At 42.7% G+C, this 13,754-nt stretch overlaps 1 protein-coding gene across 5 annotated transcripts in view; it reads left to right on the top strand.

The window, feature by feature from the left end:
- The window catches only part of akt1 (v-akt murine thymoma viral oncogene homolog 1), a 31,418-nt gene extending 21,515 nt beyond the window's left edge, over positions 1 to 9,903 (top strand). For all 5 annotated transcript variants that reach the window (XM_020630000.3, XM_020630003.3, XM_065966059.1 and 2 more), the window contains exons 5-14: positions 185 to 311; positions 916 to 1,047; positions 1,185 to 1,250; positions 1,804 to 1,872; positions 2,020 to 2,145; positions 4,108 to 4,236; positions 6,994 to 7,208; positions 7,325 to 7,412; positions 7,648 to 7,750; positions 9,233 to 9,903. In XM_020630000.3, coding sequence (XP_020485656.1) covers positions 185 to 311; positions 916 to 1,047; positions 1,185 to 1,250; positions 1,804 to 1,872; positions 2,020 to 2,145; positions 4,108 to 4,236; positions 6,994 to 7,208; positions 7,325 to 7,412; positions 7,648 to 7,750; positions 9,233 to 9,312 — 1,135 coding nt within the window. In that variant the 3' untranslated portion in view covers positions 9,313 to 9,903. The remainder of the gene's footprint in view (positions 1 to 184; positions 312 to 915; positions 1,048 to 1,184; positions 1,251 to 1,803; positions 1,873 to 2,019; positions 2,146 to 4,107; positions 4,237 to 6,993; positions 7,209 to 7,324; positions 7,413 to 7,647; positions 7,751 to 9,232) is intronic.
- Positions 9,904 to 13,754: the final 3,851 nt, after the last annotated feature.

Below are 13,754 nucleotides of genomic sequence, written 5' to 3'. Positions count from 1 at the left end.
ACATGTAGAAGCACACACATTTAATCTTTATTATGCACTCGCACAAGGTCCAGTGGCTATTGGCAGAACTCACACTTGAAATTGGCTTCCTGTTGATAAGAAGACAATTACATGATTGGGCTGCTGGGCTTGCATGATTGTAAATGGGCTGATGTAATCTCTCTGCTGCCTGTGCCTCCCTCAGGGAAGAATGGACTAAAGCCATCCAGACAGTGGCTGAAGGCCTGCAGAAACAGGAGGAGGAGATGATGGACTCCTCTCCAGACCCCATGGACATGGAGGTCTACCTGACCAAAATCAGACACAAAGTGGTACGGACAGATTACACTCTGCAGTGTGTCTCTGTTTTCCTGCTGTTCTCACAATGACACACACACACACACACACACACACACACACACACACACACACACACACACACACACACACACACACACACACACACACACACACACACACACACACACACACACACACACACACACACTGACCATATCCTGGTCTTTCGAGTTGACCATTACTATTTCCTCCACCCTGTCACCTTTCCTCCACCTCACCCCAGCTGCTCTCTACTTTCTTAACATCAGCCGTGCGTGGCTTAGCACCAGATAGCGTGTCCACCAGGTTTCACAACCCCCACATTTGTCATGACATAAAGGTCCAAGGCCACTGGATTGGATGTCCCTCACACAACCATTTTCAACATTCTCTTTAGTTCTGGGGTCAAGGGCTAACTGAGACACAACCACATATAGGCCAAAGCATTAGAGGAGTGGAAATTGCACGGTGGGTGAAATAGTGCCTTAAATACTTATGTGTTGTTGTCAGTGGGGTTGTGTGTCCTGCCTAGTTAGAGCATGAGTTTGTTAATGCCTCTGTTTGTAACCAGATGCCACTTTCTCTCTGGCTCTCCAGACTATGCACGACTTTGAATACCTCAAACTCCTGGGAAAAGGCACTTTTGGAAAAGTCATCCTGGTAAAGGAGAAGGCCACAGGACGCTACTACGCCATGAAGATCCTTAAGAAGGAGGTGATCGTAGCGAAAGTGAGTGGATGCCAATAAGCTAGTAAAAGGGGAGGAAAAACTCCGGGGGGAGGGCAGTGGAGTAATGACTCATACCTAAATGGTTAGCCATTGTGAGCGTTGCACAAACACTCTTTTTATGGTTTCTTTTTTTCCAGGATGAAGTGGCACACACACTCACAGAGAACAGAGTCCTCCAGAATTCAAAGCATCCGTTCTTGACAGTAAGGACCCCCCCCCCCATATACCTAAACCAAACCTTATTTTAACTCACACAGATCCTTTGGAGCCCCTTCAGTCTGACCCTGCAGCATCCATTCAGAAAAAAAGGACAGTTTTAGCAGGAATGTTTTGAAGAGCTTTTCTTACAAATGCTGCAGTCGAGCTGGGCCTTTCATTGCAACACTGGACTTATTTTTTTTGATGTGTTAACCCCTTCTGTGTAAGCCTGTGGTGGTTTGTTGTGAAAAGCTCCTCCACAATGTTAGGTCCAAGTGGTGGGTGAGGGCAACACATAATGTAATGTGCTTCAAATAATGAATGGGAATTTTAGCCACAGTTTTCAAAAAGCCTTAAGAGACTGGAGGAACATTTCAGTAGTGTTTTAATTGTTTTGACTAGACAGTCGTTTTAACGAAATGTCATTAAAGTGCAAGATGCAAAGTGCATTGTGGTATTTTATTTTACAATCTGTTGATTTAAATGTCAGCTTCCTCTTGAAATTGGTCTGAAACACCACCAAGTTCTGCTTTGAGCATTCTCGTTCTTTGTCTGCAGGGCCTGAAATACTCCTTTCAGACACATGACCGTCTGTGCTTTGTAATGGAGTATGCCAATGGGGGCGAGGTAATTCATTTAAACATCACTAAATCTGCGTCTTTAGTGAATCAAAATACCTTTCTAATCAAATAGTTTAACTCTCTTCCCTTGATTAATCAACTCTCCCTTCATCCATCCTCTTCTCAATGTCCATCTCTCCTGTTCTCCTCGCAGCTTTTCTTCCATCTATCAAGGGACCGTGTGTTCTCAGAGGAGAGGGCTCGGTTCTATGGTGCAGAGATTGTGTCAGCGCTGGACTACCTGCATGCTGAAAGAAATGTGGTCTATAGAGATCTAAAGGTAAACATCCTCGCTTTTGCTTATCCTACCAGTCAGCCTCTTTCTTCTGTCTTTCTCCTTTCCCCCCTCTTCCCTTCATTTCTTTTCTGGCAGGATATAAATAGGGCTTGCCTCCATCCAGCGCAGTGGCAGTGGCCAGGTCTTATTGATCTGCCTCCCCGAGATCAGACTCCAGACCTCGCTGCAGCTGGAGGGAAGGAGGATCGGCCCATTTGCTTACTGCAGCTAGACAGAAATAACCACCAGTGCTCTTTGAACAGATCGCCAGCGTCTCCTGTTATAGCACATGTTCTGTGTGATTGACTTCATTTAAATGCTGCTTGTATAGCACTTTTAGTTAAAAGAGAAAATGTTTATCTTCATCCCCAATCAAAGAAGCTGCAAGGTTTCTGCTTCTCCTTTTTGAAGAATCTAAGCAGAACTCTCACACTCTAAAGATAGCATCAGAGACGGATGCTGCAGACTGATAGGACATTTTTGAGCTTTAGGAGGGCTGTGGGGGGTTATCAGTGTTGGAGTGGGCATCTGTAGTCCTACGACTTCCAGCTGAAAAAAGAAGTCAGGTCAGCACTGCACTCTCTCCCTCCCTCCCTCCCTCCTTCCCACCCTCTCTCCCTTGGGTTTATGAGGCAGCCTCCCAGCCTGCTAGGGTTCTCCTGAAAATGCCAGGGTAGCAGGATTGGAGGATGTGCTGACTCTTGGCAGTTGCTGCTGGCCACGTGTGAGCTACAGCTGCCAGGTGACTTTAACTGAGGGTGAGACACAGAGAAGGAGGGAGGACATGCTGATATTAAAAGGCTGTGCAACCTCAAGCCATGACACTGCATGATGCACATCCTTAAGACTTTTAGGTAAATGTACCTGTTTGTTTAATCACAAAGTTAATTTCCATCTGCCCGAGTTCAGGGACATTTGTCAATATCCAACTTGAGCATTTTTTAAACTCGGCTGCAGTGAAAATATGCATGTAAAAAACAAAAGATGCAACAAATGCTGCTAGAGACAGACTTTTCAAATAGAACTGTTATCAAATTATCCTGTTCCAGAAAAAGACATGAACTGCTTGTTTCAATGGTTGCATATCTCCTATCTTCTAAAGAGCCCCCCCAAAAAAAGAATAAACTGAGATGAAGAGGGTTACTAATAAATTGTTTTATCATAATTCCAGATTGAGGTCACAATAGCAGAAGATAAAACACCACAGTGTACACATGGATCAATTCATTTAGAAAATACAAATCAAACCTTGAGTGCTTAGCAGCAATGAAATGTCATCAAAGTTACTTATGCTAAATTGACTGTATCATTTTTCACATCCTCCTGAATTTGTATAGACATCTTTTGATAATTGCACAATATTGTGCTGGAAATACAACTCTGATAAGCACTTTTTTGTCTTACAAAAGTACAAAATTCTTGTGTGAACACAGACACATTTTCACCCTGGCACCTAGCAAAATATCTGCAAGAATTCTGGGTGAGGTGATGCAGGTGAGCAATGCAGCAAGTATTATTCAAGACAATTCACCATGAGTGGGAGGAGCTGATAAAGTTTATATCCTGCCACCTATTCAAAACTCTTGAGATCTCCTGCAAGCAGTAAAAATATGTTATTTTGATTTCTTCTGTGTTCTTCTGTGTGTTAGTACAGCCAATAACACAGCATTGATATAAAGACCAAAACTGTCACCAAAGTGTTAAACTTTGTGCCTGTCCAGCACTTGGTGCATCCTTTTTATGTCAAGATCTGCCTTCTATGGCTCCTAGGTCCCCGTCCAACAGGGAAAACATTATTAGGACTACATGTGTTAAAACAGTTACCATACAACAGTTTTTTTTTTTTTTTTTTTTTAAATGAATGTTTTCATCACAATCAGTTTTTCTTTGTTAACTAAATCCCCTTAAGAGTGAGTCATTTTATTACAGTGCTTACATCCTTCATCTGTCTTGTGTCCTCCTCAGCTGGAAAACCTCATGCTCGACAAAGACGGACACATAAAGATCACAGACTTCGGCTTGTGTAAAGAGGGGATCAAAGATGGCGCCACGATGAAGACTTTCTGCGGGACACCAGAATACCTAGCACCAGAGGTACTAACGCTACCTGAAATATAGAGTTCACACTGTCTTGTAACAATGTCAATTCTAAGAAGACACACAGATTAAAAAATAACACCTAATAGGGACCACTTGGGATATAGTGGTATGAAAAAGAACCATAAGTGGAGCCAAAAATGAATGTGAGTCCTGTCATGCATGACATGAGCAGATTTGAAGGAAACTGCAGTGGGTGAGAAGCATGTAGGAAAGAGGGCAGCTGTCCTGCATGCCTTTCTAATCTCCAGCTGAAGTCTGAGAGTTAATGAGTGTGCCGTGTGCCCAGGGCAGGGCAGCCTGCTCCTATGTTTGCTGTATGTGGAGAGGTGTGGCTACTCCCTATTGCGTGCAGGTATGACAAGTGTTTGAGTGGGCTGTGTAACCCGATATTGCTTTGTGAGTGTAGGCACTGTGTATGCGAGTAAGTACATGAGGGGTTATGATCGGCTCACGCCTGTTGCCGTAAAAATGTCTTCCGGGGAGAGGGGGTGTCCATGTTGACACAGTTGCCGTATTGATGTTTCTAGCCTCTATTTGTAATGCTCTGGTTTAGGGATGAGGAGGAGGAGGTGATTGGCTGGCTGTGCTTCAGGAAACGTGAGCTTCCACCTTCGGTTAAAAAAAAAAAACAACAAAAAAAAAACACACTGGCTACAACTGCTGTGAGGCCAAAGGGGAGCCATAGCCACCAGTACTGATGTAGATCCCCCAGAAGACCTGGGCAGAGTTGTCATGAGCACGCTTTCCAGCAGAGTCTCAAAGTGTGCCTGTTTTTTTTTTTTTTTACACTAGCCTCAAACTGGCTAGCTTGTGAATTTTTACTCGCTCACATCTGGACCCACATGACAAATATTTTGTATTTCCTTTTCTTCCAAAAACCTTTATTTTTTTTTTTTACATTTCTCAGACTTCCCCACCTGTCCATCCTAAACTCTGTCTGTCCCACTTCACTCTTCAACTGTGCAGCACAGTCCACACGACAGCTCCAGCTCCGGCAGCGGAGAGCAGGGAGACATCAGGGGGCGTTGCCATGGCGACAGGGTTGCTGGCGAGCGTCTCTATGGAGTGCGGGCCAGGCAGTGTTACAGGTTGTTCTGCAGTAAACAATGACCTTGTTGTGTGTGCTGCACAGGAATGCTGTAACGTCTGGGAATATTCCACCCAGAGCAGGAGAGCGAGAGAGAGATAGATAGAGAGAGAGAGTCAATCCACAAGAACCTGACCAGAGTTTGTCTCTGGAGGAAGGATTCGGACTAATTCACTTTGTCCCTTTTATTTAGTCGTTACAAGAAGAAAAACATAAATGTTGAGGGGAATTAGCTTTAAAGGAAAAGACTACAAAGAAAATGAGGAGTGAAACTCGGATCTCGATTCATAAGCTTGGAAGATCAATCTTTGTCAGTGCTCAACTTTATGAGCAAAGAAGTGCAGAATAGTTTTAGAGTTCCAGAGCAGCAGCAAGTGTTTGTGCTTTTATCTGCTCTCTCCTCCCCCTGCCTCTGCTCCTTTGGGGCAGTGTTACAGTATTAGTTTTGGGGCTGGGGCCCAAGCAAGTCCTGGTTACGTATATGAGGGATGAGCTTGGCTCCTGCGCTCCTGGCAGCTTCACAGCTGTGGTGCTCTTCTACATATATGGGGCAGCTGCGGGCCCAGCTGTCGCACGGTGTGAATCACACGACAGCAGCGCTGGAAATAGAGACGGCCCAGTAATCCTAGCCCCACGCCGGCTTCACGTTACTCCCTCCTGCCCTCCCAATCCTTCTCCTCGATGCTCACCGCTCACCGCAGCGCCAGGGCGAATGCCCACAGACACATGCTCTACTGCGTGTGCGTGCACACACACACACAGTAGTTTTGTTCCTTTTACGGACACATCCTTCCATCTGTTTTCCAGGACCCTCTCTCTCCTCTTCTGCGCTGTTGTGTCCGTATCTAATTCTATTAATCTGCCCACGTCTTTCTACTTCAGGTTCTATTCTTAGGTCTGAATTTCTGAGCATCGCTGCTTGAGGTTTAAGAGAACAGACTGTTCTCATTGTCTTGATTTCACCTTCAACATCCGCCTGGTGAGGTAGAATCCAGTACATGTCCCAGGAGACCTTGAAACAACTCTGCTCAGCAGCACATTAGTCATGCAACAGGTCGGTTGTTCAGTAAGCACAACACAAGAGGAGTTATTCTCATTAAGAGCTGGGGAGAAAATACATGCTATGGAAGTAAAACGGCTTAATATTTAACTCGTATTGACTCAAAGAGGTTTGTTTGTGACTCTGGTCCATGTTTGTGGCCACACATTAGCTTATTTATTTGACCCACACCTCTGCTGCTTGTTGATCTGGACATGTGTTTGTGTATGTGTGGAAGGCACTGTGCTGATTAAATATGCAGGGCTCCAGGGGAAACTCTATCCTCACTCCTAATGTGAGATGTGAGTCAGTGTTGGCTGGGGTGGCCTCAGAAGGCCCGGACCGTGTGGGGGGGTGGTGGGGGGGCAGCAGGTGATTTTTGTTTAGGGGGGTCGGGTGATGAGGAACCATAAGAGCTGATGTCATCACCTTCTGACCTCCAAAAATGTAAACACAAAGCCATAGTAGCTAACATTTTGTTTGCAAATTTCTACCAAAAAAGCAAGTAATATGTATTTTTACGACATCATGTTGTGTCTGCCTATTAAAACTAACTCCCTGAAATAGCCTATGAGCATCCAGACAGCTGCATTAACTCAACTTCTACCCCGACGTCATCCCAAAGGTGCTGGAAGACAACGACTACGGCCGTGCTGTGGACTGGTGGGGTCTCGGGGTGGTGATGTACGAGATGATGTGCGGCAGGCTGCCTTTCTACAACCAGGACCACGAGAAGCTGTTTGAGCTCATCCTCATGGAGGACATTCGCTTTCCTCGCACGCTCGGCCCCGAGGCACGCTCACTGCTCTCCGGCCTGCTCAAGAAAGACCCAATGCAGAGGTAGGCATCCTCTTTGATTACCTTATTATCTCAAATTTGTCAAATGATTATTAGCAGTTCTTGGGTTAGCTGTAGTTTTCTGTAGCACGTACTGACTCGTTTGTTTTGTCTTCTAGGTTAGGTGGAGGGCCTGATGATGCTAAGGAAATCATGCAGCACAAGTTCTTCGCAGGAATTGAATGGCAGGATGTCTACGAGAAGAAGGCATGTTTTTTCATGTTACTTCGTTTCGTCCTCCTGTTATTTTTGTGCAATTGTCGTCACTGAAATGTCTCCAAGCTCAGGTTAGCATAACTTTCCTGGGAGCAATAAAAGTGATGTCATTTCGAGCGCTACCATCAACAAACCACGTGGCTTGTCATCAGGAGGACAACTGTTTTAAACTGATTGACAGCGGCCAATGTGCTGATATGTTTGTGTCTCTTCTCCTCTCCAACAGCTGGTCCCACCGTTTAAGCCCCAAGTTACCTCAGAGACGGACACACGGTATTTCGACGAGGAGTTCACGGCACAGACCATCACCATTACGCCACCCGGACAAGGTAGCACCAAACAAAACAATACAAGCAGAACACTTAACACAATGTTTGTGGTGTTTCACAACTTGAGCTCATTGGTGCTTTTAATTTGACACTCAGACTGATTGTAGACGCTGACTGTGAGAGAAAAGATCAATTATAACCTCACTGTTATAAAAAGATTCTTCTGTGTTTCTTTATATCAAGACAAAAAAACAACACTTCAATTCATTGTGATGGAAACAGACTTATCCCTTGATTAGAACAAATCATGCGGAAGGCCTCAAATTACGTCTGACCTTAAACTTTGTGTTATTAATTAAAAAGGTAAGCTGTCATGTTCGCAAGAGAAACTTTGTAAGGGAACTCGTTTTTTCAGAAAGTTTGATTTTGCCATTATCCTGGTGTTAGACTCAAATCTATTTTGTGGTTAAGTGTGAGTAAACTTCATCCTGGAGGCATTCAAAGCTCTGCTGAGAGGAGTCACCCCTCTCCTGGACAGACACCGTCATTAAAACACAGTCATCCCATGAATATAGAGAACAGCTAGTGTGTAAGTCTAAAGATAATAGAACATTACAACAAATAAATCAAATAATAAAATGTATGAATATGTGGATGTTATGAGGTCAGATACAGAATATGTAGATGTGATGGAGAAGCAGGTGCAGATTTACCTTAGTGCTGCAGCGATCGTAAAGTCTAGAAAGTTGTGAAGGACACAATATGAGTGTAATGTTCCCTTTAAGAATAGTTAAATTCACATTCCACTAAACATTGTAATAAAAACATCACATAAACTCTTGTAAATGCTTCTTCTCCTACAACACGCTGAGAAGCACGTTGCAGAAACAGCTCTCTGTTCTCGTCCAGCTAAATTCATACTTAGTCTATTTCTGACTGAGGCTTCATTTGGCTGCGTCTATATAAACCACTGGATCAACATGAAACAATAAATCCCAAATGAAAACACAGAAACACACTTTGAACCGGTGTGGAGACAAGCTGATGTGTTCCTTTTGGAACACCTAATAACAAAATAGTCACAATGCAACACTGTATATCCAAACTAATGAGATTCATATCAACTTTAACTTGTAGGTAATGATAGTTAAAATCTCCTGCACACTACTGTTTAGTTGTTTTTTCTATTTCAGTCTCTATCAGTATATTCTGGGATATTGTGAATTTCCTGTTAAAAGAAGAAGTCAGAAGCCCCCCCTCTATGTGAATCAAAGACAAATCAAGTTGTTGCCATGGAATCATCTTGCTTATTGATTACATTACTCACACTGGTCTAAAATAGGGAGACACTGAAGAGTTAGAGACTGAGGTAACATTTGTATGGCAAACTCAAGAGAAGTATATATATAGTGTGCGTCATGATCTTTTTAGAATTGAGCGTTAATGAGCAGAAGTATTTCCATTGAGAAATAAAATCAAAATAAAATGTTGGCTGCAGCTTTGTTGTACAAAATGTAAGCAGTCCTTTCCCTCCCTCCTCAGATGACAGTATGGAATCCTTCGACAGTGAACGGAGACCACACTTCCCCCAGTTTTCCTACTCTGCCAGCGGGACGGCCTAAACAACTCAAATACATTCCTCTGGTCCTGACATCTCCCCCCTCACCCCATCCGACTGCACTCTCAAAAAGACCGGGGGACCGCAGCCCCGTCCTCCCTGCATTGTCCGCGGATGCTGTCGGTGGATGTTACATTTACAGTCTGCAACATGCGTGTTTTCCAGGAAGGAGGAAATCCAAGAAGAAACAAAGATAACTGTGGTGGTTCTGAGGCCTTTGAAGACTGACCACACTGAGTTAACACTACTCTTCATTTCCTGGTTGTTATGTTGTACACTGAGCAGGCATCCATACACCATAATGAACAGGGAAATGTAGTTTTGTTATGAACAAATTAGGCCACTGATGTGAATTTTGAAAAGGGCCATTTTTTTTTGTATTAAAATTATACAACTGAATATCAATCATTTCAAACAGAAACAGGCAGACTGTGGACCAAAAGCGTCATCTGAGCAGCGAGTGTGTTGTTTGTTGAGTGGGTAATGAATCCATGTTTTCCTCTCTAAGACTCCTGAACAATTCAAAAACCAGACGTCGACACATTTTTGGGCTCAAAGTGAATGTACCGTATCAAATAAAGTTGATCTTTCTGCATATGCATGTGGCTGATTCTCCTCAAAACTGAAATCTTCTGGAGAGGATTTTCTTTTTCTTTTTTTTAATCACTTTTTTTCTACTTCCCTGATGCAAAACTGACACCAATCAGTCTGTTGTATTTTCATCTTTCACCTTGATGAGTCTGATTAATCAATTGTGCAATACAGTGTGAGGTAGGGGAAAGAATGCAGAGTGATTAATCATTAAAGTAAAGACTCTCCTGCTTTTGGATTTCCTCTTAACTGTTTGCACACCAGAGTCCCTGAGAAAAACAAGTGTTCTGTTCAGGATCATAAAAAAAAAAAAAGCTCCTCTCACATCCCCCTGAAGTAAGTGCTTCTAGCTGCTGATGCCTTCCTCTCTGGATGCTGTGCTGCAGACTCCTGGTTTCTCTCTTCTGTTCTTTCAGGTTTTTTCCTCCATGTACAGTTCAGTATTGGGTGTTTTTTTTCCACCCAGTGCATTCACTGCAGCCTCAATGAGGTCACTTTAACATGATTCACTTCTTTAGGAATACTTTGCAAACAAATGGTGCTTCAAGGGGGGGAAGAGTCATCTTTGTTACATCAGGGGATGTGTGTCCCTTTTTTTTTTTTTAACCTTTTGAGTTATTTATGAGACCAGCATTGACTAAAATGAGTTTTACTGTGCCAATGATATGCACTTTGCTGCCCCCAAAAAGATTGTATTTGGACTCTTATTTGTGCTTTATGGTTGGTAAAGACTAAATTGGCATATTTTTATAATGTAAAAAAAAAATGGAAACAAACCAGAAATGCTTGTTTGAACGATGACTCCCCCTTTTACAGACAGCTGAGGCTCTTGGGAACTGAAGCTCTTGTTTCAAAACATACTGAGAAGTTTCCAGGAGCGTTTTCAACATTTTTTAAGATGACAGTTAATCATTTGTCAAAAGTGCATCATACGTTATTGAATGTAAAGGTTTTTATGATATTGTTTTCACTTCAATTGTTTGCAAGCTTTTTTTTTTTTTTTTTTGTTCAGATTCTGAATCTGATTGTTACTTATTTCCTATGCACGCTCACCCCTTTGCTGTCATCTTCTAAAAAAAATAAAATAATAGGGAAATTCATTTTATACTTTTTATTTTTCTTTTCACCTTTTTTTGTACCTGCCCTTCCATATTCCCGAGACTGAGGACACCAGCTTTAGTAAACAAATAATATAAACTTTGTACACTGTTTTTACTTGTTTCTCTCAAATCGATGAAATAAAAGGTCTTAACAAAAAGCCCCCAGACTCATCTTTTATTTATTTTCAAATTCAATAAATAATTATCCTCATTATTGAGCTGAATAAACTGTACCGTGAAATATAGATCACTGTGTGAATTTCAGCTCATAATTTACCAGATTGAGATTCTCAAAAATGTTTTTTTTCCCCAACAAGGTGACTTCAGTTTTGTCAAAGAAATTTAGATTTGATATGGCATTCCAGGAAATGTGTTTATCCAAATCTTACTGTGATCGCACCCTGCAGATTAAACTCGTCTAAGTGTATGAGACAAATGTCCCAGTGCTCCGCGGCTCTGACTGTGGTTTGGCCGCGTTCTCCGCCTCTGCAGGACTGTTCAGCTCCACGTCTGGGGCTCTGCAGCTGGTCTGAGACAGGAGAGGCGCTCCCCCCCCGGGGCCCCTGGGCAGATGGTTCAGTCTCTGGAGCAGATGTTGACAGCCAGGGCTCACAGTCTGTCTCTTTTTTTTTTCTTTTTTTTTGGCCAGCTGCAGCACACAGTGGCACACTGCGAGAGCGAGGCTTGGCCCAGTGTGGCGCTCACCTGACAACCATCCCTCTCTAACCTGACTCCAGTTGCATGGCCTGAAACAGAACGCCATCGCCTGAGGTTGTAGCTCTGCCATCGGGCTCCCCTGGGTGATGTAGTGTTTGGGTGTGTGAGGAGCGTGTCACTCACAGAGCGTGCGGGCCAAGGAAATCATGCAGGGTCCCACCTCTTCCTTGTTCAACAGGGCCTGTTCTGTTTAAAGTAAAGACAGAAAGGTTGACTCAGTGATAGCTTGCATTAATATTCCCTGAATGTTTGAAATATTGTGTCGTGTTACTAGATTAAGAGGACAGTTATTTAATGAATACAGATAAAGGCATTAAACATTTTGGCTCAATTTCTACTTGATAAATGCCTCAGTAGGAGATACTTCACTGTTTGGCTTTGTCCCTGAACGTCTCAGAAGGAAGAGTGCAAAATCAGCTGCAGTCAGGCCTGCAGCTTGCTGAGTGTCTTGTGCATAGACTCTGCAGCTTGCATTCTCCTTACAGGCTGAACAACCTTCCTGCTGCAGCTGCAGAAAGAGCATGAGAAACGTAAAGATTGACGCACCAAAAACCAAAAGTGAAAACAAGAGTAAACATGAAACCATTACCTGGTTCAAGTCACTGAATAAGGTGTCATGTATGGCAACATTTAATAAAATACTCGTTTGAATATTCTGGGGGCTTTTCAGAAGTAAGCGTTGCCATGATTGAGTAAAAGAGCCTGTTTGTCTCATATGAGGGTGGGGAGTGTGACAGAGGTCAGGGCTGGAAGAAACAGGTTCAACCTGTTTACTTCAAGCAACCCCACAAAACTGAGAGCAGGGGCGGTGGGTAAACTAGAAAAATCTTCAAAAAGGTTGAATAGAATCCCAAGTTTAATTGAGAAATGTGACCATATTTAATCATCATCATAGTTTAAGGTGGATCTGAAGGGGCCTGTGTGCTTATTTGACCTCCTTAACCTTGAAGAGTTTTCTTGAAATAAGCAGGAAGCAGGAGCTTTTTCTTTCCTGCTCCTTCCACTGAAATAAACTCCCTGCTGACATCATACTCTCTCACTCTGTTGAGGCCTTTGGGTCCAAACTTAATACCCATTATTTCATATTAGCTTATCATTTTTACAAGCGTATTTGCTTATCATTGAATGGGATTTTCACTCAAGCATTATAGCACACATTTAGGGTGCATGTGCTTTCTGTCCTATAGTAACTCTAAACAATGTAATATTCACAGTATATGCTCTAAACTAGTCTGTACTTCATGATATGAAGCCTATTTTTGTCTTTTAACTGTAGTATTTGTACTGTTGCTACCTTTACCAGTAACAGGTATAGACATTTTCAACACTTCCTGCTTCCAAAACGCCAGAAGCAAATCATTATTAAATCTTTCACCCTAATGAATCTTGTGACAAAAAGTTTGAAGAGTTAGGGATGAATGCGGTAAATTGAAACTCGAGCGCCATCTAGCGGCTTTACGGCTGAATAGATTACAATGTAAAAAATATATATTTGATGGACTTGTCACACACCATATTTTTTATTTTACTATAATTTAGAGCAATGGTTTAGACAGGTTTCGTGCAGCAAGTTGAATTTAAAAGGGCTTGAGGTGTGATATTTTGTAAGTAGCCTACCGATGTCTAATACTCTTAACAACAAAAGTCAATAGTAGCCTAACAATATCTTGACTTCTCCCTCGTAGCAGTTTCAACTAACATTTTTGCTCGGTGTGGCAGAGCGGCCATTATTTTACCTTTAAGCTGACATATTATCCTTCCTATTGTCAGGCCGTGCCAACCTGAAATAGGACAAACAAAGTCCTGCGCGCCGTGAATAGGCAAAGATCGCCTATAATAGTGATGAGTCATCAGAACTTTAGCCCCAAACTCCGAAAATGGTCTCTAATCCCTACGCATGCGCTCATCTTTTGGTCTGCTCAAGGACACTTCCACATTAAGGGACTGTGGAGCAAACAACAAACAACCCTGTTATAAGTGAACAACCTGCTGTTCAGCCTAGCAGTTAACGTTACTTTGCAGAGCCAATATTTCCTTC

The sequence above is a fragment of the Labrus bergylta genome, chromosome 18 (assembly GCF_963930695.1).
Source record: "Labrus bergylta chromosome 18, fLabBer1.1, whole genome shotgun sequence".
NCBI classification, from domain to species: domain Eukaryota; kingdom Metazoa; phylum Chordata; class Actinopteri; order Labriformes; family Labridae; genus Labrus; species Labrus bergylta.
Note: the sequence above shows the minus strand (reverse complement) of the source record. Positions and strands in the feature narration are given on the sequence as shown.